This window comes from Xiphophorus hellerii, chromosome 20 (genome assembly GCF_003331165.1).
Source record: "Xiphophorus hellerii strain 12219 chromosome 20, Xiphophorus_hellerii-4.1, whole genome shotgun sequence".
NCBI classification, from domain to species: Eukaryota; Metazoa; Chordata; class Actinopteri; order Cyprinodontiformes; family Poeciliidae; genus Xiphophorus; species Xiphophorus hellerii.
Genome location: NC_045691.1, coordinates 1,520,379 through 1,542,296, shown reverse-complemented (window position 1 = coordinate 1,542,296; position 21,918 = coordinate 1,520,379). Strand labels below are relative to the sequence as shown.

General features: G+C 37.7%; 1 protein-coding gene across 6 annotated transcripts in view; it reads right to left on the bottom strand.

Annotated features, from left to right (window-relative positions):
• Positions 1-21,918, bottom strand: part of chd6 (chromodomain helicase DNA binding protein 6) — a 65,740-nt gene that overhangs the window by 30,752 nt on the left and 13,070 nt on the right. For 5 of the 6 annotated variants that reach the window (XM_032549222.1, XM_032549228.1, XM_032549226.1 and 2 more), the window contains exons 3-13: positions 11,227-11,839; positions 9,491-9,605; positions 6,886-7,039; positions 5,881-6,030; positions 4,462-4,527; positions 4,283-4,341; positions 2,323-2,440; positions 1,668-1,754; positions 1,450-1,587; positions 382-503; positions 60-303 (exon numbers count right to left, since the gene is read on the bottom strand). In XM_032549222.1, coding sequence (XP_032405113.1) covers positions 60-303; positions 382-503; positions 1,450-1,587; positions 1,668-1,754; positions 2,323-2,440; positions 4,283-4,341; positions 4,462-4,527; positions 5,881-6,030; positions 6,886-7,039; positions 9,491-9,605; positions 11,227-11,839 — 1,866 coding nt within the window. The remainder of the gene's footprint in view (positions 1-59; positions 304-381; positions 504-1,449; positions 1,588-1,667; positions 1,755-2,322; positions 2,441-4,282; positions 4,342-4,461; positions 4,528-5,880; positions 6,031-6,885; positions 7,040-9,490; positions 9,606-11,226; positions 11,840-21,918) is intronic. The other variant, XM_032549227.1, reaches the window with a different exon arrangement.

The window sequence follows — 21,918 nt, the reverse complement described above, 5'->3', positions numbered from 1 at the left end:
TGGATGAATTTCTGGACGCCACAGAGGCACAGGTGACCTTTCACCTCCTGGTTTCCTACCTGCTGGTCTCTGTAGAACATCTCGTACTGCAGGATCATCTGGCGGCTGATCTGCGAGCCGTGGTACACGATGACGTTCATGTGCGTCCACGTGCGAAACTCCCGCTCCCAGTTGGTGATGGTGGACAGCGGGGCGATGATGAGGAACGGCCCGCGGATGCCCATGTTGAAGATTTCGTACAGGAACGTGATCGACTGGATCGTCTTCCCCAAACCCATTTCATCTGCCAGGATGCAGTTTTTCCTGAAAACGAGCAGAAGGTGAGCGGGAGGGAAGAGGCCAGAAACAGGAAATGGCTTCCCAGTGGGTCTGGGCGCTCACCGGTTGTACCAGTTGAACATCAACCAGTTCATTCCCTCCAACTGGTATTCTCTGAGCTGGTTTCCGTTCCGGTAATCTCTGGAGCGCTCCAGCTTCTGCCATTTATCTGGAGGTGGGCGTTCCTGCCAGACGAAAAATGTAAAATAATGTTTCCAAGATTAATAAACAAAATAAAACATTAAAAGAACTTTAATTTTACACATTTACACAAGTAAAGAAACAGTTATTTATCACATATTGGTATTTTTATTTTGTATTAATATTTTCTATTATTCTAACCATCTTTTAATTCATTTAGTTATCTTTCACTTATTAATTAATTAATCTATTTTATTTGTTTATCACGTTTTTTGGCCAATTAAGGGAAAGTTTTTAGTTATTATATTACATGGGCTGATTAATAGGACATTTGAGTTTATTTTTTGTACTTATTTATTAATTAATTTTTATCTATTTGTCATATTCTATGGGTTGGTTAAGAGACATTTTAATTATTGTTTTTATTTATTTATTTTATTATTATATAGACTGATTAAGTTTTAATTTGCTTATTTATTTCTTTATTTTTATTTCTTTATCATATTTTATGCTAAAAATAACTTTTTATTGTGTTTATTTTTGATGTTGATTAATTACAAGAAGGTTTTTAATTATTCACTATTTATTAATTAAATGGTTTTTATTTTCCATACAAGTTTTTATTTATGTTTCTTATAGGTGGAAGTTTTTATTATTAATTCTTTTAATAATTATGCTGTATTGTAATATTTTTCATTTATATCTTTTTATATTCATCAATTTACTCTCTTTATTTTGACTTATTTCTCCATAGATATATTTTGTACTAATTTTTGCACTTATATTTTGTTCGTACAGTTATTATCTGCAGTTGATGTAAAACGATGGTTATTTAAGCCAAACAATGTATGTAAAATAAAGCTAGATAAAATAATAAAGTGTATTTGAGGCCCTGAATCAACAGAGATCTGACATGGATGTGCTGATAATATTCACGCCGTCACTCATCAGGACCTGAAGGTCGTTCCTTTAAATTTCCGTTCCTCTCACCATGTGCCTGAGGTCCGCCGGCCGCTTCTGGATCTCCTCGAACTCCCGGATCTTCTCCGGGTCCAGGTCCTCCTGCAGCTCCCAGGTCGCCTCCTCGTACGACAGGCTGCACCACTTCACCAGGTAGTGGGTCACCTCCTGCAGCCGCGCACAAGCACACGCTGCGTCGCCGCCCTCAACAACCTCCAGGAAATAAAACTGCCTGTCTGGGAACGTACCTCGCCCGTCTCTGTATCCGTGGTAACGGCCACTTCCAGGACGCGGTCGACCTCCACGTAGTCTGGGTTGAATATGTCGTCGTCGGGCTGAAGGAGAAAAACGGAGACGAACGACTGTTTGGTCGCTGCAGCCAACGATCAACTCAGTGATCAAATATTCTGGTGATTAATTGATTATTTGGAAAAATTATTGATATTTGGCACTTCATTTAAAATGCAGTTGAACTAATAATTAAAATGATATTTTAAACAATAAATGCAGTAACAGTATTCCTTTAATAAACCATCATTTGTAGCTTAAAACAATACTTCTACCATCAAAGCTCAGGCCTTTCTGCTTGACTTCACATCAACACATTGTAGGGATTTTCTGTTGATTATTTTTCATTATTAACTGCAAATAAAGAGGAGATTAATTTTACAGAATCTGAACAAAGTGGAGCTAACTCTGCCACTTGAGGAGTTCTGGTTAGAACAGATTAGTAAGACTTTTCATCTTTTCTACAGTTTTTGGCTTAATTTCTGCTCTGAGTGTGTTGTTCTATACAGCCTTTTTTGAGTCTGTATAGTCTCGCTAATGATTAATCGAATACTAAATGAGTTGACGATAAATTCAACAATTGATTAATCGCTTCAGAAAGTCAGGAAGTTTCACCTCAGTGAACAGGTGCTTCATCTGAGCCTGTTTGGTCCTGAACCGTTTGATCTTCTGGTGGATTCTGGGATCTTTCTCCAGCTCTTCCAAACTGGCCCATTTGCAGTGCAGGTAGGAACTACAAGCGTAAAAAATAAAAACAAAATGATGATTTAAATCATGCAGCTTTCACTCTGTTTTTCTCCATTTGGACACAAAATCAATAAAATTCATTATGAACTAATGGCAGAAACTTACAGAAGAGGAAAAACTCTAAAAAAAAAAAAAAAAAGAAATCTGACCTTTTTATCAGAAATCCAACTTGTGATCTCAGAAAAAGTTAAATCACAATTCAGAGAAAAGACAGAATCCTGAAAAGTCAGAATTTTAATTTTTAAAAAGTCAGAATTTTAATTTTTAAAGTCAGGATTTTGAACCAACTAACTAGAATTCTGAGAAAAATGTCAGAATTTTGATAAAAGTCAGAATTTTTATTTTGATTAAAATAAAGTCAAAATTCTGAGGTTAAGATGAGAATTTGTTTCTTTAGCTCTATTCCCCTTCCATAGATATTTCTACATAGATTCCCCTTTTTAATTTGGATCATGAAGCAAACAGAGTATAATCTGGACGGTTGGAGCAACTCGTTTTTATCAATTCACAGATTTTTCATGCAGGCCCTCAGATGAGGAATAAAGTCTGGAAATCAAAAAAACTTTACATTTTAAGTCAGACGTTGAAAAAAATGTCTCAAACCGTAAATGCTTTGGAAAGGCATCAGCTGTTGTAACTACAGCTACATTTATTTGCATGATTTCATCCATAAATGACAGCCTATAAACATGGCCACTCATCATTATGAATAATAAAGATTTTTACAAAAACAGTTTTCCTGCAACTTTATGATGCACAAATAAATTATTCCTAACAAAGTGGAGGAAAATGTAAAGTTTGAATCCATCCAGTTATGTTTTATTCATTATCCTCTGAGAATGAATTACAGAAAACAGAATAACTGCTGTACAGAGGATTCTCCAGAGGCGCTCTTACTTCGGGAGCTAAAACGGATGTTTTCACTTTCTTAAAGAAAAACTAAGAAAGTGAAAAAGTCTGAATTGTGCAGAAAACGAGAAGCGTAAAACATTTCAGATCTGAGACAAAAAAAAACTAAAAACCATGTTTTAAACTTTTTTATGTTTATTCTACAAAGCAAGAAAAATGGTTGATTAAAAAATTTATACTTTGTGATTTTAGACTTTGTGTTGTCTGTTTCTTTTTTGAAAGTGAAATTTTTTTACTGCATCAACCTCCAGGTGGAAAAGCAAATCTGTACTGATTTTGGTTGGAAGTCGAGGACCGCAAAATATCACTTCAAGGGCCGCAAACGGCCCACGAGCCGCACTTTGGACACAACTGGATTAGTGTTTGATATTCATGAATGTCATGTCCTTTCAAGAATAATTTTAACTGGGGCGTGCCGTGGTGGCGTAGGGGACAGTGCGACCCATGTTTGGAGGCCTTGAGTCCTCGACGCGGCTGTCGCGGGTTCGATTCCCGGACCCGACGATATTTACTGCATGTCTTCCCTCCTGTTCTTCTCCCTTTCCTGTCAGGCTACTGTCATTTAAGGGACACTAGAGCCCACAAAAGACCCCCTGGAGGGGTAACATAGAAAAAAATAATCATTTTAACTGGCATTTTCTCTGTTTCTTAGTTGAATCATTAAACAAATATTTTAATATTTATTAAATCTGAAGAAGTTTGGATTTATTTTGGATTTTCTCAAATATAAAGCAAAAATAAACTTACTCAAAGGCACAAACCCCCACTGGTATGTAGTTAAATATCCTTAAACGCGGGTTTTTAATACTTTCTTAATAGAGTGCAGTAAATTAAGTCAGCAGAAGTAGATAAATAAACCATAAATCGGGATATTTGTTTTTAATATTGAACAAAATCAAAAGTTGATAAAGAGACTCACAAATTTCTGTATTTGACATAAAACTCCTCCATGTCCTCTGTTTGGTCCTCTGATGAAGTCTAAAGAGACAAATTAAATGCACATTCTTAGGAAAATCAATAAACATTATTTCTGACATAAAAGTAATTCAAAATCTGGATGTATTCAGGATTTTAAGTAAAGGTAGATTTATTTTTTACCTCTTTCTTCATTTTTCTGACAGCCAGAATTTTCTCGATGATGTTGGCCTCGTCCTCTGGAGGTTCCTGAGACACAGAAACAATAAAACTACATTCAAACGGCAGAAATAAGGAAGAACCATATAATAAACTGTAGAAAACAACTAGAAACATTTAAACCATTAAAATCCAAAACCAGGATGAATCTTTTTAGGGCTGACACGATTCCTGGAATGGTTCCAGTTCCTCGATTATTAAAATTCCTTGAGGAAAATGTACCTGCCTCGAAGCTTCGTTAATTTATGTTTTATTATTTAGCGCACCGTGTTCTGGCCGGGACATTATTTGCGTTGCGCGGAGCTCTGACTTCCTCCTCTGAGTTGTTGACGAAAGCTAAGTGTTAGTGGCATAATGTCCAATTTTCAAGTTCGGCCCGTGGGGATTTTATTGATCCATGATAATATCCGGGTTTTCATCGTTTTTTGGGAACCAATAAGCATCTTTAAAATGACTGGCGCCATGCCTGGAGTACGGCAGCCTTTCTCCTCCTGGAGCTGCTGGTTCAGAGCGAAGGGCAGGAAGAGCTGCAGGTATTAATACAGGTGAGCTGATAGACTGAACCCGGCGGGCGGCTGAGTAGCTGATGGTTACAGTGTAAGTGTAGCTTTACGGACGAACCGCACAATAAATTTCATATCATCCTGGTCTGAACAAACGGCTGGCGGAGCGTCATGGCGGTTCATGGCTGGTAGACGAGTTTCTGAGTGTGATGAACGAAGGTGCCGTAAAAATCCTGCAATATGTTTGTCTTACGTTCGTCTCCTGGTCTACCGGTCGTCTTTCCCCCCAGACTTACGTTCGTCAGTCCCCTGGTCTATTTGCTCCCCTCTACCCCCATCTTTCGTTCGCCTGCCCCCCTCATCCCCACCATCCCAACTCCAGGCGACATTTCCCGTATTCTCAAACCCAAAGCTTGACCGGTATGGGGCAAGGTGAGAGTTCATCTATTAAACATAAACATAGAGATGAATACATAAACTAAAAGCTGGAGCATAGACATTTTTTATAAGCGTATTTGTGAGCCTGCCTCTTTATTATTAAATTTAATATAATTTCAGATTTTTGTATAACTTCAGGTTAACTTAGAAAGTGATCTATTATTATTACAGGTTAGTTTTCTAAACTACAGAAAAGTAACTGTTAGGGAAGCTCAAATATTAAAAATTGGACCGATATTGATATCCGATAGTAACACTGGTGTTGTGCCAGATTTACCAATATTTTATTTTATCAATTTTTTTATCCGATTACTCGATTAATTGAAAGAATAATTGATAGATTACTCGATTACTAAAATATTTGTTTACAACAGCCCTAATCGTTTAGTTTTTTCCAGGCAGATGTTTCCGGACCGGACCAGAAGTGTGAGCGGTGTCGTACTTCTGCCTGCCATGCCAGAGCTGTAGCGTTGAGCGCCGAGATGCGTCCGGCTCCCAGAACGGCGATCGTCTCTCCGTCGTCGTCCACCACCTTGAAGTCCAAGTCTTCGTTGTACTTCCTCCTTTTGACCTGTCGACCCGAACGCCGCTTCTGCAGAACGGGCCGAGGACAAAACAAATAAAGCTAATTCAAAAACACTTACTGGACACAGCTCCTTCAGCCTTTCAAAGGTTCCTTGATCATGGTATGAATAAATAAACAAAACAACAAATAAAATGAATTATGAAGTCCCTGTAAACAAAATTGTCCTACAAAAAATGTAAGCATGTTGCAATAAGCATTAAATCAATTAACCACATAATAAATTCAAATAAACTCGATGGTTTCCATTTGCATGATTTATCGTTTTTCTCTTTTGTCTCTTTTTACCAAAAACTGGACGACTAAAGTCTTCAGTTTGGTGTTTTGGGCTTTATAAATCATTTTATTTGTTGTTTTATTTATTTTGGATATTTAACATTTCTTCCAGTTCTAGTGTTAAATGTTCATTAGGATTCTAAGTTTATTGATCTTTGAGTATAAAATGTTCTGGCATTATGGCGCCATTACCATTATATTACTTGAAAATGGTCTCAAAACAACAATATTATAGTTTATTGTAATAAATTCTGGCACAATTCAACTAAAAGGCCTAGGTGAAACCAAAGCACCAGATTGAAGACGTTTATTACACAGTTATTGGTAAAAAAGAAAAAACACTAAATGACACAAATGGAAGTGATTAAGCTTGTTTTAATTTATCATGCCATTAATTGATTAATTGCTTATTGTGACCAGTCTATTAGTAACCAATTCAGTATTTCCAAGTAACTTGACCAACACTAGAAACAGGTTACAAAAAGTCATAAAACTTGACTTTGGAATATTTTTTTTTAGTTTATTGTTTAGTTTTACTTTATGCATTTTGTTGTGTAGTGTTAATTTGTGTATTCCTCCTGAACTCACAGCGTTGTCCAGGGGGTCCTGGCTGTCGTCGCCTCCCATGTTGAGCGCCGACGTTGAGGTGGCGTCGTCGCTCTCCGCCCCCTCCTGGACGGCCAGGTCCTGGTTTCTCCTCTTCCCTTTCTTCTTCTTCTCCAGTGGCGCCGCACCTGGGTCTCTGAAGGAACAACAGCATTGATTCACAACCGGAAAGTTAAATAAGAGCGTAAATCTAAATATTTAGCTTGGTTTTCAGTTCAAAAGCTGGGATGAGAAAGAAGAAACGAGACTCACCACTCTGAGCATTTTCAGCTAACTTTGATTTGCCTTGTTGCTGAAAATGTGCTACATAAATGAAATTACATTTCCTTACCTTAACCCTAACTCAAAATGAAACAGTATTGTTATTATAGTTGGGGTGTGGAGGTAATCCATCTATAAACCATCCAGTACAGTTTCAATTTTTGAGTTTGTTTTGGTATGCAAGTCATTCTTCAAATTTAAATTTAATTTAAATTTTATATAAATAATAGCACAGATGCATTTTTAAACATTTGACCAAATGTTCTGGAACTTTGCTGGGTTGCTAGGTAACGGACTGGGCCTGGCTGGCGGTTGCTAGGTAACGGCTCGTTACATTCTGGAGGTTTCTAAACCGACTCCTTTCCCAAAAAACATTAAGTTATTTCCAAAAAGCTGAGTTAACTAGAATAACATTTAAAAAAAACCCAAAAAAACATGTAAATAATAATAATAATAATAATAATAATTGAGCTAATATACTCCTGTTAGCTAGTTAGCCAGCTAGCTAACAGGAGTATATTAGCAGCTAGTTACTGACTGCCTCACGTCACAGAACACGAGTCAAACTTTTGTCTGATACAAAAGTTTCGCAAGAAAAACTACGTACGAGTTCAAATAGTCCTGCCACAATAAAATTTAAGACCTGTGATTAGCATATTTAAGGCCAACCTGCATTTGGCCTTAAATATGCTAATTTAAGACATTTTAAAGCCTTAGTTTTAGATGGATCAATTTAAAACTTTTAAGACCTGAATTTAAGACTTTTCAAAGGACTTGCAGACTGCTTACTGATATATATATATTTTTTGTGTAAATATGGCAGCAAAGTTGCTAAGTTGTGGTGATTGTTAACCATGCAGACGTGAGCTGGTGGCCAGATCTCTTCACTTTATTCTCTGAGGTTTGCTTTGCTTTCATTCCTTTATTTTTCCTTCATTACTGTCTTTCATGCTTGAACCTTCCTCTCTGCTCGTGATAAGATTAGTCATATCATGATTATAGGTTGTTAAAGAGTCGACACTCTCAAATCCAAGGTGTAAAACCTAATGAAGTTGTACAAATATTAGTTTCTGTAGCCTGAGGAAACAAACAGCTCCTAAATCTGTTAGCAGGCAGCAGCTGGCTGAACCGGGTTGGTTGCATCTTTTAGGATCCTTCGGGCGCTCTAAAGACAGACCATAATAGTCTCTGATGAGTTTAATGATGTTCTGAGCAGTTTAATTTACCTGCTGTAAAATCTGCATCTACATTCAGAGCCAGTTCACGATTTTATGCAGGATGGGTTCTGCTCAGGAGTTTGGCTCCTTTAAGTTTCCTTTAAAGTCGAGGAATTAGGCTAGTGACAGGAACTGACTGACCAAAAAACTCAGAAATCTGATCCTTTTCTGATCACTGAATGCACCACACCGAAGCTCTGTCAATAACACTTTTTTGAGTGAAGAAAATATACTTAAAGTTTGGTATTTTCAGTATCAGTGAAGTTTCTAATAAAGGGGTATCTGCAGGTTTTAGCAAGTCAAATTTAAGACTGTCAATGTAGGGATTGGTTGGGAGACTGCTGCATTACAATCAAGCATGGCAAAAACTGTCAATGTTTGTGGCTTTTGACAGCGACTTTAGGTTTCGCACACTGAATATTGCTCTCTTAAAGGGGTAGTAAAATGTAAAAATAAACTTTTACATCATGTTATTCTGTCATCAAAAACATACCTGGAGTGTTGCTTTCATTCTTTCACACATGTTTGAGAAATCCTTTTATCTCCATAGTAACCATTGAGTTGTGCAAAACCCCTGGGTGGACCTAGCCCCGCCCACGAGGTGCAGCTCCTCCCCAACTCAGCTCCTTGAGACTAGCCAGCAGCAATTAGCAAACACCTGTTTGAAGTGCGTATCAGCTGAGCTCACTATAGGAGCTACAGTACTTCTCAGTGAAATGCTGGTAAAGGCGTCGTTAAAGGGTTAATAGAGGAGCCATGTTGTGACGACGTCCTGGAGATGGAGCTTCAAAAAGGGCAGGAGTTTTTAATTATCACACTCATTTTCATTTATCATGCGATTCATTGACATACTTCTTATTGTGACAGGCTCACTACGACCTGTCTTATTTAAGCAAGAGGATAATTTGCTTTTAACTAGATGTAAATATCATTATAATGAGTTTATGAAAGCGAAATGCAGCAGACTGAGCTATAAATGCGCCATGTGTCACCAGCTTCACTCTGAAGCCCTGGAAGCACCTGAAACCAACCTTTCCAGTTGTGCCCTTTGTTGGTTATTTGAGTCATACAGCTTGATTCTGCTTTTCCAAGCTTGTGGTTGTTCTTACTTGGGTTTGCGGCCCCTCTGCTTTGGCGCCGTGGGGGCTGCAGTCTTGCTGTTGGCCTGGCCATGACTCTTCCCGTGGATCTGGGCGGCCTGGCTGTTGTTTACTTGAGGCCCTGCTGCAAGAGTGGAAAACAGAAAGACGGTTGGGACACTCGTTAGTCCAATAAAATCTGTTTTTGGCCTGGAGATGCTGTAATTTGAATTTCTAATTTTGAATTAGCTGAGTTTGAGGAGCATGTCGCCAATTTAAAACATTTCATAGTAATCTACATTCTAGGTAAAGTAAAATAAAACAAAATATTAGGTTTTGAAATGTCCCTCAAATACACCCAGTACACCTGACTGGTCTGAGAACAAAATATTAACTTAGCAAGAAATTCCCTAATTTCAGTAACATTGTTTAACATAAAAAATATACGGCGATCAATAAGTCATTGAGATGTTAAGAATAATAAACATTCATTACATTGAAACAGTCCAAATAAGTCATGTTAAGGTAAATTATAATGGTAATGGTAAATGACACTCAAAAGTTACAACAAAAAAAATAAATCTAAAAAATGTCCTTGCCAAGTTTTCTGCTAATTAGCAGATAGAAAAAAATTTGGTTATTCTGACTAAACAAAAACAAGAAAATTGAAATTTAAACACTTCCAAGGATTTCAAGAACCTGCACAAAACCCTGCAACTAGGGCTGGATGGCATGGCTGAAAAATGACGATGTAAGCGTTTCATATCAGTCGATATCAATAATTATTGATTAGTTTTTTTATTTAAATACCTGAAATACTGTCAGACTGGTGGCGTGACCTTTCCTGTTTTATCCAGTTTTCTCTCCACGATATTCTTTATTTTTTGTCAGTTATGAGGCACAGTAGCAAAACCTGAAACTGCTGCTGCGCAAGTTACTCAGCAGGTTGTTGCTAGGCAACCAAAGAGTGACAGAGTTAGTTGATGCCACCAACATAGCTTAGCTAGTCATGAGAGGATGAGTCTTTCCTCTGCTTCCTTCCCAGAATGCTTTGCTGTTCTGGATCAGAGTTCAGTGGAAATTGTTGAATATTATATCTGACGAATAATCAGATGCAATATTTATGGTTTTGATTTTTCCGGCGCTAATTACAATATAAGAATTTCATGTCAGTAGATGTAGATAATTATTTATCTCTTTTTTTGTTTTAAATATCTGAATATCTGAAATACTGCCAAACACTGCCGTGACCTTTCCCAGTTTTATCCACAGTTTTCCCTCTACACAGCTGTTGCTAGGTAACCAAAGATTGAATGAGTTGCTAAGTAACGAAACGATTAGTGAGTTAGCTGATTCCACCAACCTAGATTACTTAGCAGTGAGAGGTTGAGCGGCTAAAGCCTTACTCCTCTGTCTACCTCTCCCAGAATGCTTTGCAGCTTTGGATCAGCATTCAGTGAAATTATTGATTATTCTTTTTCTTTTTTACCCCTCCAGGGTTTTTTTTGTGAGCTCTAGTGTCCCTTATATGGAAGTAGGCTGACAGGAAAGGGGGAAGGAAAGAGGGGAAGACATGCGGCAATCGAACCCGCGACGGCAGCGTCGAGGACTCAAGGCCTCCAAACGTGGGTCGCGCTATCCCCTACGCCACCACAGCATGCCCGATTATTGATTATTCCATCAGATATTATTGATTTATTGTTCAACTGTAGCTGCAACCTAAACGCATTAATAAAATTGAAGCCATTTTGGATGTTTCTACGAACCTTGGTTCGCCGGCACAGGAGGGAGGACCTTAACCTTCGGTTTCCGACCTCTTTTCCCAGGAATTTTGACCGGGACTGGAACCGGTCCAGAAGCCGCAGGCGGCTCCGAGGTTTTCCCACCTGCCGCATTTCTGGGATCTGCACCGCTCTCCTTCCGGCTGCCCTTCCCCTTGGTGCGCCGCTCCTTCCTCTCCTTGCCCTCCTTCGGCTCTTTGCTCCTCCTCAGCGTCAGCACAGTCGTCTCCTTCTCCTCCTTTTGTCTCTTTGGTTTGCTGCTCTCCTTCTCCTCCTCTTCGGCTTCGACTTTCTCCCACTGCCTCTTGTCCTTTTTCTTTCGTTTCTTCTTCACCCTGCCCCCACCTCCTCCCTCATCTTCCTCATTCAAGGAGGCATGGGACCTGGCGGCGTGCAGGCCGACCGCCGCACAGTGATTGGCCGTTGATGTGCTGCCCACTGGGGTGAGGATCCGGAGCTGTTGCCTGGAGCCGACGACCAGGTGTCCCCGAGGGATTGTGGGAACTGCGGTTTGTGCGATGCTGCCTTGGTCCGAGGCGGTGGCGGCGGCGGCGGGGGAGGCTGGAGGCGGCGTGTGCTTCGGGAGGCCAGTGAACATCTGGAATCAGGAAAACAAAAACACAGCTGAGCACCTGAATCAAGTCGACCTCACCACCTTCTTCAAATTTAACAAAATTGGTGTTGAACATTGACCTGCAAAAATTTTAATTTGTGCCGCTATCATTTTAAATGTATTAATAAATGTTTCCAGAGGTCATGAAAGGTCATCCAGCCCAATTTCTTAGAATCAGATTTATGACCTCCTGTTATAAAAAGCTGAGGTTTGTCACTTAACAGCAAATGTTTGCTTTCATGTGAACTTCAAAGTTGGGCAACTTCACAAAATATCAATAAACAGTTTAAACAGAAAAATAACATGGATTAATTTGCTTGAGTAAAAAAAGCTTAGTGGGACATAAAGGTGTAAAATTCAGCAATAAAACTAGAAACAGTCAAGATTGAAAAATAAAAAGTGACAGGAGGAAGGATCACTATATGCTGTAAATGTCAAACACTCAAAATTTAAATAAACTAATCCAAATGATTATTTATTACAGAAAGCAGAAATGCCTATAAACAACAAGCACAAAATAGAAAAAAAAAAGAACGTTATTACAATAATCCACAGGGCAGAAGGTGAATTTAGGGAATAAAAGCAACTAACAGTAATACAGCTTCTAATTAAGTATCATCACCTGGTGTTTATATTTCCAACATTGATGTTAGGAAGAAAGCTTGTAGTAAAGTATATTTTTATATGACATAGAGGATGATTTGTGTGGGGATAATAGTGGTAAAACTGGAGAAAAGTCCCATTCTGAGCACGCGCCGTTGAATCATGCTGTGACTAAACACTTAACAGGCAGAATATTCCTGTATCGGCCTGCAGGACGCTGCAGCCTTTTGGGCTCACGCAACACGGACGGCGCGAGTGTTAAAACGATTAAACCGCCTGCAAGACGTAAACAAACCAAACATATGTGAACCAGGCCAGACTGCTCTGCGCAGAAACATCCAGGATGCTTAAATATTCTGTTTCTATGTGTTTCCCAGACACATGTTACAGAAAAAGGTTATAAGCATAAATTGAAATTGGACTCTGTCTCTTTAAGAAGTTCCTGCTCTTTCTGAAACTCATTCCAACATGGCTCCTCTTTAACCCTTCACGTTTCTACCAGCGTTGCTCTAACAAGTAGCTCCTATAATGAGCTCAGCAAATGCACCAGGTGTTTGCTAAAAGCTGCTGGCTAGTCTGAAGGAGCTGAGTGGGGGAGGAGCTGCACCTCAAAGGCGGGGCTAGGTCCACCCAGGGGTTTTGCAGCTGAATGGTTGCCATGGAGATTGAAGGATTTCTCAAACATGAATTACAGAATCAGGTATGTTTTTGATGAGGAAATAACTTTAACATGATGAAAAGCTAAAAAAAAAAAAAGAAGTAAATTTTATGTGATACTAATGCATAATAAAATCCTTTAAGTAATGAAAGTTACTTCTATCAGAAATGTCAGATTTATCTACTACAAATGAATAAATAGATGAACAACAACAGATGATCAATGAGGGTGAATCAGAAAACAAATGAAAACCTGCAGATGTGCTTTGCTTTGTCTTCTTCATGTTTAATTCGTTCGTTGGTGTGAAAAAGTGCTTTCCCTTCCCGACGTCCTTTTTCCCCACATTAGTCACATTTCACTGTTTCAGGACTTAAATGTATTGAAAAATTTGTCAAAGTTTGATTCCTTATCTGTTTTTTTCATACTTCATACCTGAGACTGTATGTGAAATGTAACATGAAAGCCAGTGTTTAAAAATCTCTTAATGCAACTTTGATTTTTAATTTAAAGATAATGTGAAATGTTTTATTACTCATATTTTTGCACTTAAAAACTTGAGACTAAAAGTAATATTTGAATCACTTTACATTTTAAGCAATAAAATGTTTTTTATTTGAAAAGGGAAATTAATTGTTTTTTTTACAAGCATTTTCTCTCATGTTTCTTTTACTGTTTTATTTTGTTTTCTTCTTCCTTAAGTACAGAATAATGTGTTGGGTAAAACATATAAAAGAAACGGTGTTGGATCAAATTAGTTTATGATTCTGCCTAACTCCTTTTCAAACAGTTATTTAAACATAAATAATGGTATTTAACCTGTGAATGTGAGATAAATAAACTTTAACTAGCTTCAGTAACTGCTGCAAAACATAAATTTTTATTACATTACTACGGTAGCTTATTCATCAGAATAATTAATAAAATAATTCATTCATTCATTTTATTAATAGTTTACAACAGCTGGAGAGTTTGTGATATATTATGCAAGACAGAAGTTGTTTGCAGTGAGAAAATGTTTCCCTGGATGAAGTCGGTTTAAAGTCGCAGTTAAAGCTGCAGAAATGTTCATAAACCCGGGAAGTTTCTTTATCTGCTGCAGAAGACGGAGCGAGTTTTTCCTGCAACCAGCCAGGGATCGATGCAGCCTGCAGGAACTCCATCCGTCTGACTCCAATCGCTACGCTGCATTGTCTCAGTTTTCTGCATAAACGCTTGCAGTCATAAATATTCATGACCGGTAGGCGGACCTCAAGGTCAGTGCAGCATGTGGGCAAAAATCCAATTGGATCAAACATGCAGAGAAGCCTCAATAAACAGCAGATAGATGATTTCAAAGAGCTCAGATGTGCAACCACTGAGGCAGCAGCACTAAGAAAAAAAACTGATGTTTTGGATCAACCGCAGAGTCTGTTTGTATTATTACAGTTTGATTCATTTCAGTCGGCTACAGACATTTAAAACTTTTTAAGACCTTTATAATGCCACTTTGAAGGAACTTAAGACAGAAAAAACTATAAATATAAGGGATTTCATTTAAAGTAAATGTTTAAATTTCCTTTGGTATCAATATAGTGTCTTAATTGAATTTTTGGGTAACGAGTTTGCTGCATTGAAAGTAAAGGGGCCGAATAATATTGCACACCCCGCTTTGCAGTTTTTAATTTGTTAAAAAAGTTTAAAATATCCAATAAATTTTGTTCCACCTCACGATTGTGTCCTACTTGTTGTTGATTCTTCACAAAATAATTAAAATTTTAGATCTTTGTGTTTGAAGCCTGAAAAGCGGCAAAAGGGTGAAAAGTTCAAGGGGGCCGAATACTTTCGCAAGGCGCCGTATGTCTCTCTGAACCCATGTAGCACCTAGCTTACAGTTTTGGGGGGTTTTGCGCCTAGCATCGTACAATTTAGCAGCAGAAATGAGCCGTTGGCAAAAACAAACGTCGGCCATCCAACTTGCAAAATTTTTTCACTCAAAATAGACATAAAAAGCTAGCTAGCTAGCAAGGTATATCGACTGCTATTTAGCGATAGCCGCAACCACTTCAAATCACAGAATGCAATAAAGATGATTAAATTGTCGCGATATGACAAAATTTAAGGTCAACTTTCATTTTTAAATGAATTTAAAACATTTAAGACCTTAATTTATCTAGCGATGAACTCTGATCTGAACCTTCAGAGTCACATAACGATGGTTACAAAATCAGCCTTCTGTCATCTGGAGAACATTTCCAGGATTAAAGAACTAATGTCTCTGCAAGTTCCAGAGAAACTCATCCAGCGTTTATTTTTGCATTCTGCATCAGAACCAGAACCAACGACAGAGACGCAGCATTCAGCTTCTATGCACCACAAATCTGGAACAAACTCCGAGGAAACGCAAAACAGTCAAAAATCTAAACTAAAAAAACATTAGAGTTGCTTTTGATTAATGATAACTGAAACATTGACCAACATATTGATGAATATTTGCTTGATGATTTGACAAAATGTAATATTTATTGCTTGTTTAATAATTGGTTATTTTGTGATGTTTTTATGATGTAAAGCACTTTGAACCGCGATCCTGCTGAAAATGTGCTAGATTAATAAAGTTAACTTATTTTAGAGACACAAATTGTCTTTATTCAGTCACAGAAACTCGTTCAAACCAGAGAGCGTCAGCAGAAATCAGAGGAGAAATGGTTAAGAAATAAAAAACTTAATTTTGCAAAAAAGTTCAGACTTTCACAACAATGCGAAAAGGAATAATTAAATCATTTGTTAGGGTTAACTAACATACAGTGAGGTTTACTGAAAATAAAACATATTTAATTTCTCCATTCATTATGAGTTGCTTATACAACAGATACTTTCTTCACATATAGCAACTTTATTTATCTGTGAAGAATAAACTATCCACTGAAAATAGCTTTTAAAAAAAAGGATTATTTCACATCATGTTGAGCAGATAATTTGCACCGCGATGATAATGCTCACTTTGTCAGGTATAAAAAAATCTGAGCTGCAGATGATTAACTCTGTGTTTAATAGCTGCTAAAACCTGCACACACACACACACACACACACACACACACACACACACACACACACACAGAGAGTACCAAGCATCAGATGGTGAGCATGAGAGATAGGACTTTATAACCGTCTCCTCGATCTCGTGACTGCTCTCTGAAAATCCCGGGACGCGTTTGTGACGAAACAGGGGAGAAAAACAGCTGCACAAAGTGAAGCCAGCTTTGCATATTTCCATCACCTCTACATATTTGGCTTCAGAGACGCTTCTTGTGGGTGTAAATTACTTATTTTTAAGTTTATTTGAACCATAAACAGGAATTTAAATTAGTCAGGAACCACCAAGTTTCCGAAACGCCACATTTTCACGGTCAGAGGAAGCAAACATTGAGTTATTTGGTGAAGAATATTGGAGACAGCTTTTATACCTAAAGGCACTGAACCAACCATCCAGCATGGTGGTGGCAGCATCATGCTGTGGGTCTGAAATGATTGCATAAAACAAAGAATACATTTTGTATTCTTCAACGTCCCTTCAGATCAACCAGATCAGGGGGCCCCAAGTGTGGAATGTTTTTTTGGCCCCTGAATACGTGTCAGAAATTATTTTTAAAAAATTAAAAATAAAAATAAAAAGATGGTCAAGGTCAAGATGACTGTTTTTTTTTATTAGGGCAGCAGCTATTTTGATGTTGTGGATCTTTAAAGAGATGCAGATTTCATAAAATAAAAAATAAAATCACAATAAACTTATATATCTTATATAAAATATAAACTTATACACAATTATAATATTTGCCTTTTTATTTCCATAAATTTTTTGTGCCAACAGTCGTTTAAATTTGCCAGTTTTGGTGCCCAGAACTAAACGTTTGGACACCACTGAACTACATGATTGAAACTTGGATAAAACTGGAAGGATCTCCTGTAGCAGTCAGTATTACAGCGGTTCTGAAAAAGGCTCTGACTGAAGACACCGTCTCATTTTCATAGTTTCAGCAACAACTCTTAAAACAAAACCAGCTAAAAAAATCATCTTTGAAATTAAAGTTTTCAGCTTTAATTTCTCAGTTAAAGCTGAAGACGTTTTTTTTTTTTTTGTTATGAGACAGATAAACTGTGAAAAGATTCATCAGTAGTATTGCTGCCTGAAGACATGAACTGCAACCAACCAAAAGCAGCCAATCAGAGGCAGAGGGAGGGTCTTAGCACTGTCTATCAACCTCATGTACACGCTGCTAAATGTACAGCAAGTACATGACAACTTACAGTTACAGAAAAACCATTTATTGGGGGCTATGCTAATTAACCTTAGCTATCACTACAGGTTATGCTAGCTGCATCATAGCAGAGAGCAAAATGGAGAGAAGCGCCACTTGGGTGATTGACAGCGCTAAGACCTGCCTCTTAGCTGTGATTGGTTGTTTTCAGTTAGCAGAGGAGATTTATTCATAGATTATCTGTCTCATATGCTGTCAACAGTTTTTACAGTGCAAACTGTAAAAAAAAAAGTTTCAACATGTAAATCTTTTTTATATATATAAAACTTAAATGCTGCAGCTACTTTTCCCAAAAATCCAAATATTTTTCCAAAGTTATTGCAACAAGTAGAATCAACACTAGAAATAATAATTTCTTAATAAAATCCTTTAAAATTTGTGAAATACGGGGGCGTGCTGTGGTGGCGCAGAGGGTTAGCACGCCCCACGTTTGGAGGCCTTAGTCCTCGACGCGGACGTCGCGGGTTCGACTCCCGGTCCCGACGACCTTTGCCGCATGTCTTCCCCCCTCTCCTCACCCTCCTTCCTGTCTGCCTACTGTAGAAAAAAATACGAGCCGCTAGCGCCGCAAAAACTCTTTGGAGAAAAAAATGAAAAAAAAAAATAAAAATTTGTGAAATACTTTTTAATTTTAGTTCAATGTGAAATAGAAACAAAGAAAAAAATCCCCAAAGCGAATCAATTGGGTCAGATTATGTTCTGTTTGCTGTTTGTGCGCTGCGTCCATCTGCATGAAGTGAGAGGCGGCTCTTTGTCCGTATGTTTTCTGTTCCAGTGTCACCAGCACAAGCTGTGGCACATTTCTGCGCTTGGCAAAAGAGGAGAATCTGCACTGAACACGAGCCAGAAGCGGCTCGTTTCTCTGATTATGAGGAATATTCAATCAGAAACTTCGGAACATGGCTGACAAGTTTTAAAAAAACTGTATCCTGAAGGGATTCAAGAAGGTTTTCATCATCATAGCAGCTTTTAAAAACTATTTCTGTAATATAATGTGGATTTACTTATTCGTGGATTTTTCTGTGGAATGCAAGTTACAATTTTTCACAACAGATTAGATCTAAAAAATGCAGCTTGGGAAGCTAAAATATGGCGCAATGCTAACTGAGATGCTGTTAGACCCACTGATTTGAATCCCCAAGAGTAAAGCAGATTGTAGATCAGAGGTGTCCAAAGTGTGGTCCAGGGACCGTTTCTGGCCCTTGAAATGATTTTGTTGTGGTCACAAATCAAGAATGGTAAAAATTTGGCCAAGAAAACAGAAAGCAATTCATTTTTATTCTGCTTTAAATAAAAATAATTCAATTGTCATACAAGTTTATCTTAAAGTACTTTGGTACCAAACTGTGATGTTAGGAAGGAGCAGGATTTTTCTCAAGGTCAAAAAACGTGACAAAAAAAGCACCCCATATTGAAAAGTTAAGAAAATACCCCAGTAATATAGCTAAATAATTTTCAACTAAATTAATTAATTGATAATTAAAGCTAAATTTCTTTAATTATCAATCGTCTGGTTGATAATCATCCGATGTAGCAGCTGGATGATTGACGAACAGCTGCATTTATGCAGAAAGTGAGACCGCCTGGTATCGTGAGACCCATGCAGATGCACAAACAGACGTTCACACAAGTATCATAAATCATCACACACACACACACACACACACACACACACACACACACACACACACACACCCACAGGCTTGTAAAGGTAGCCACGTGTCAAACTGTTCAACCCGAAGTTGAACCTTTGTACCAGCAGCCAGTTCATAACCAACCAAAACATAAATCTGTATAAAAAAACAACAAAAATACGAAAATCTGAAAATGAGTTAGACTTTCAAAAACATTTTTTAAAATCTCTTGCATTTCATCAAGGCCAACAATTTAAAAAAAGCAACAACATGACGTGGTAATGAGGCAACATGAACAGGAACGCAGGCACACACACGGCGAGCTGCGCCGCCTCATCGTCAGTCCGTTTGAGGAGCGGGTATCAAGGCTGTTGCCATGGAAACTGGCTCCCAGTGCCAGCGCTGCTGCTGCTGTTGGGATACGGGACAAGTCAGACGTAAACACGCGGTCACCACGGTAACCCGTTCGATGCCATCTACGTGAACCGACTCCCTCTTTTGTTCACCTCTGATGTGAAACTGGATGTCAGAAGCTTCATGTGATTTTTTTTCAGTCGATTATTAAACCATTATTTATAAAAACTTACTCAGAGAGATATTAACAGGTAAGTTTAGTTTATATTAGAACAGAATAGAAACATCCTTTATTGTCCTGCAGAGGAGAAATTCAGATGTCACAGCAGAAAGTTAAGGTAACAGAAAATATAAAAATATGAACAACAGACTGCAAGGTACAGAGAAATTATAAAAAAAATAAAATAATTAAAAGCAATGTGCAGCTGAGGAGGTTCAGTTAGGGAAGAAAAATGTACAATATGTTCATATATACAGTATATATATATATATATATATATATATACAGTATGTACTGTATATATATATATATATATATATATATAAAGCACAGCTGAAACAATTAATCGGTTTAATCGTGATTAATCGTTTATTTATTTATGAATCGTTCAGAACGGATTTCACCAAGAAAACGACCAAATCACAGAGTAAGAGTCCGACTCAACTCTAATCCAGACACAACAGGTCAGACCTGGTGACCAAATTTAAACCAGAGTCAAAGACACAAGAGGAAAAAATGATGCTAGGCTATTTACTCTGTGAATTACAAATTACATATTATATATTAGGAAAAAAAAAAAAAAGAATAAATTTCCACCGAAAAACTCTAAATTCAAAAGTAAAAAAATTCTGGCAAATTTTTGAGTTCCCAACTCAGGATTTTCAGAATTTTTTCTCACAAATGTTTGACTTTTGAAACTCAGAAATTTCCATGATTTTTCTACAAAATCTCTGAGATTAATCTCAAAATTTCTTAGTTTCTTCCCTGGTAATTTAACTTTTCAAACTCAAATATTCTTGTATTTTGTTTTAGAAAATTTCTGAGATTAATCTCAAAGTAGTTTTTTCTAGAAAATTTTCAGCTTTTGAAATTCAGGATATTTCCATGTTTTTCTAGAAAAATTCTGAGATTAGCCTCAAAATTTTATTCCATCCTAGAAAATTTTCAACTTTTCAAGCTCAGACATTTCCAAGCTTTCCTACAAAATTTTCTGACACTAATCTCATATTTCTAGTTTTTTTCTAGTAAGTTTTCACACATTTTTTTTAGAACATTTCTAACAATCTCAAATTTTGATTTGTTTTTCTAGCAAACTTTCAAGTTTTCAAGCTCAGAAATTTCAAACAAATTTTCTAGAAAATCTAAAAATTGGTTTTTGGTGGAAACTGCCTCCTGTTTTCTATCTACAGTGGCTCTAATGCATTATTGTAAATCTTGCAGAAATCCACATTTTAAGTTTTGATCGGAACTGTTGATTTGAAATTCTTGTTATTTTTTTTGTTTTTTTTACCCAGGTTTCAGAGTCAAACATCCACACAGGCTGCGGTGATGAGCTGCAGCGTTGGGCCTGATAGTCGGGAGAAGTCGAGCAAACACGACCAAGAGGGTCTGCCCGCAATCACATCGGCTATGAATCAATAATCCTGCCTCACAAAGCACCAAACACACACACACACACACCTCACACACACATGGTCCGTCTCTCCTTCACAAATATAGACCATGAACACTGCAGTTCCATCGATGCTGAAACCTCCTTTCACAGTTGCTACGGAAAGCTGAATTAATGAATTACTGAATTAATTTGTGAACGCAGGAAACACGTCTGACCTCCTTCTGACTGAAATGTGAACGCCAAGCGGACCAGAAACCGCACCAAAAGTAGGAAATAGACTACAGCGCAGGGTATTCTGGGTAAATACAACCAAAACAAATGCGCTAGGCTAACACTAGGCTAGCAGGATAAACGGCTTGCGGTTTTTAGCCACAGACAAAAGAAAAACTTACAAAATCTAACGCTACTCCATTTTTGTTTCCATTTCTTGAAGAAGGAAATTGTGCTTAGTGTCTTCCTGGAAGACAAGTTTTTGTGTTGTCTTCCAGTGGGTGCAGCGCCCCCACAGGTGAAGAGGGGAACCGGTTGCTCAAAGGGTTTGGTTGACTCAGTGTGAAAGAAAACCACAGCAGCTGAAAATGCAACAAACGTTGCAGTTTTGATCCCCAGTTGAACCGAGTCTCTCGGACTATCAGAAGCTTAAACCTGGAAGCCCGTATTTACCATCACTGTTACTGGTGTATAAAAAAACTTAGAATAATTAAAATAAACAATGTAGATCAAAAACTGGAAAAGAATTTTGCGTGTTAGCTGTACTAAAAGAAAGGCATGTGGTTTTTGACGGAATACATTTATTCTCAGTATAACAGCAGCAGTTGGGTCACTTTCTTTCAAAATGCCATTTCCAGCCAAGTTCAATGAAATAGACAGAAAAGTAAGTTTTCAGTGAATACTGATTATTTTC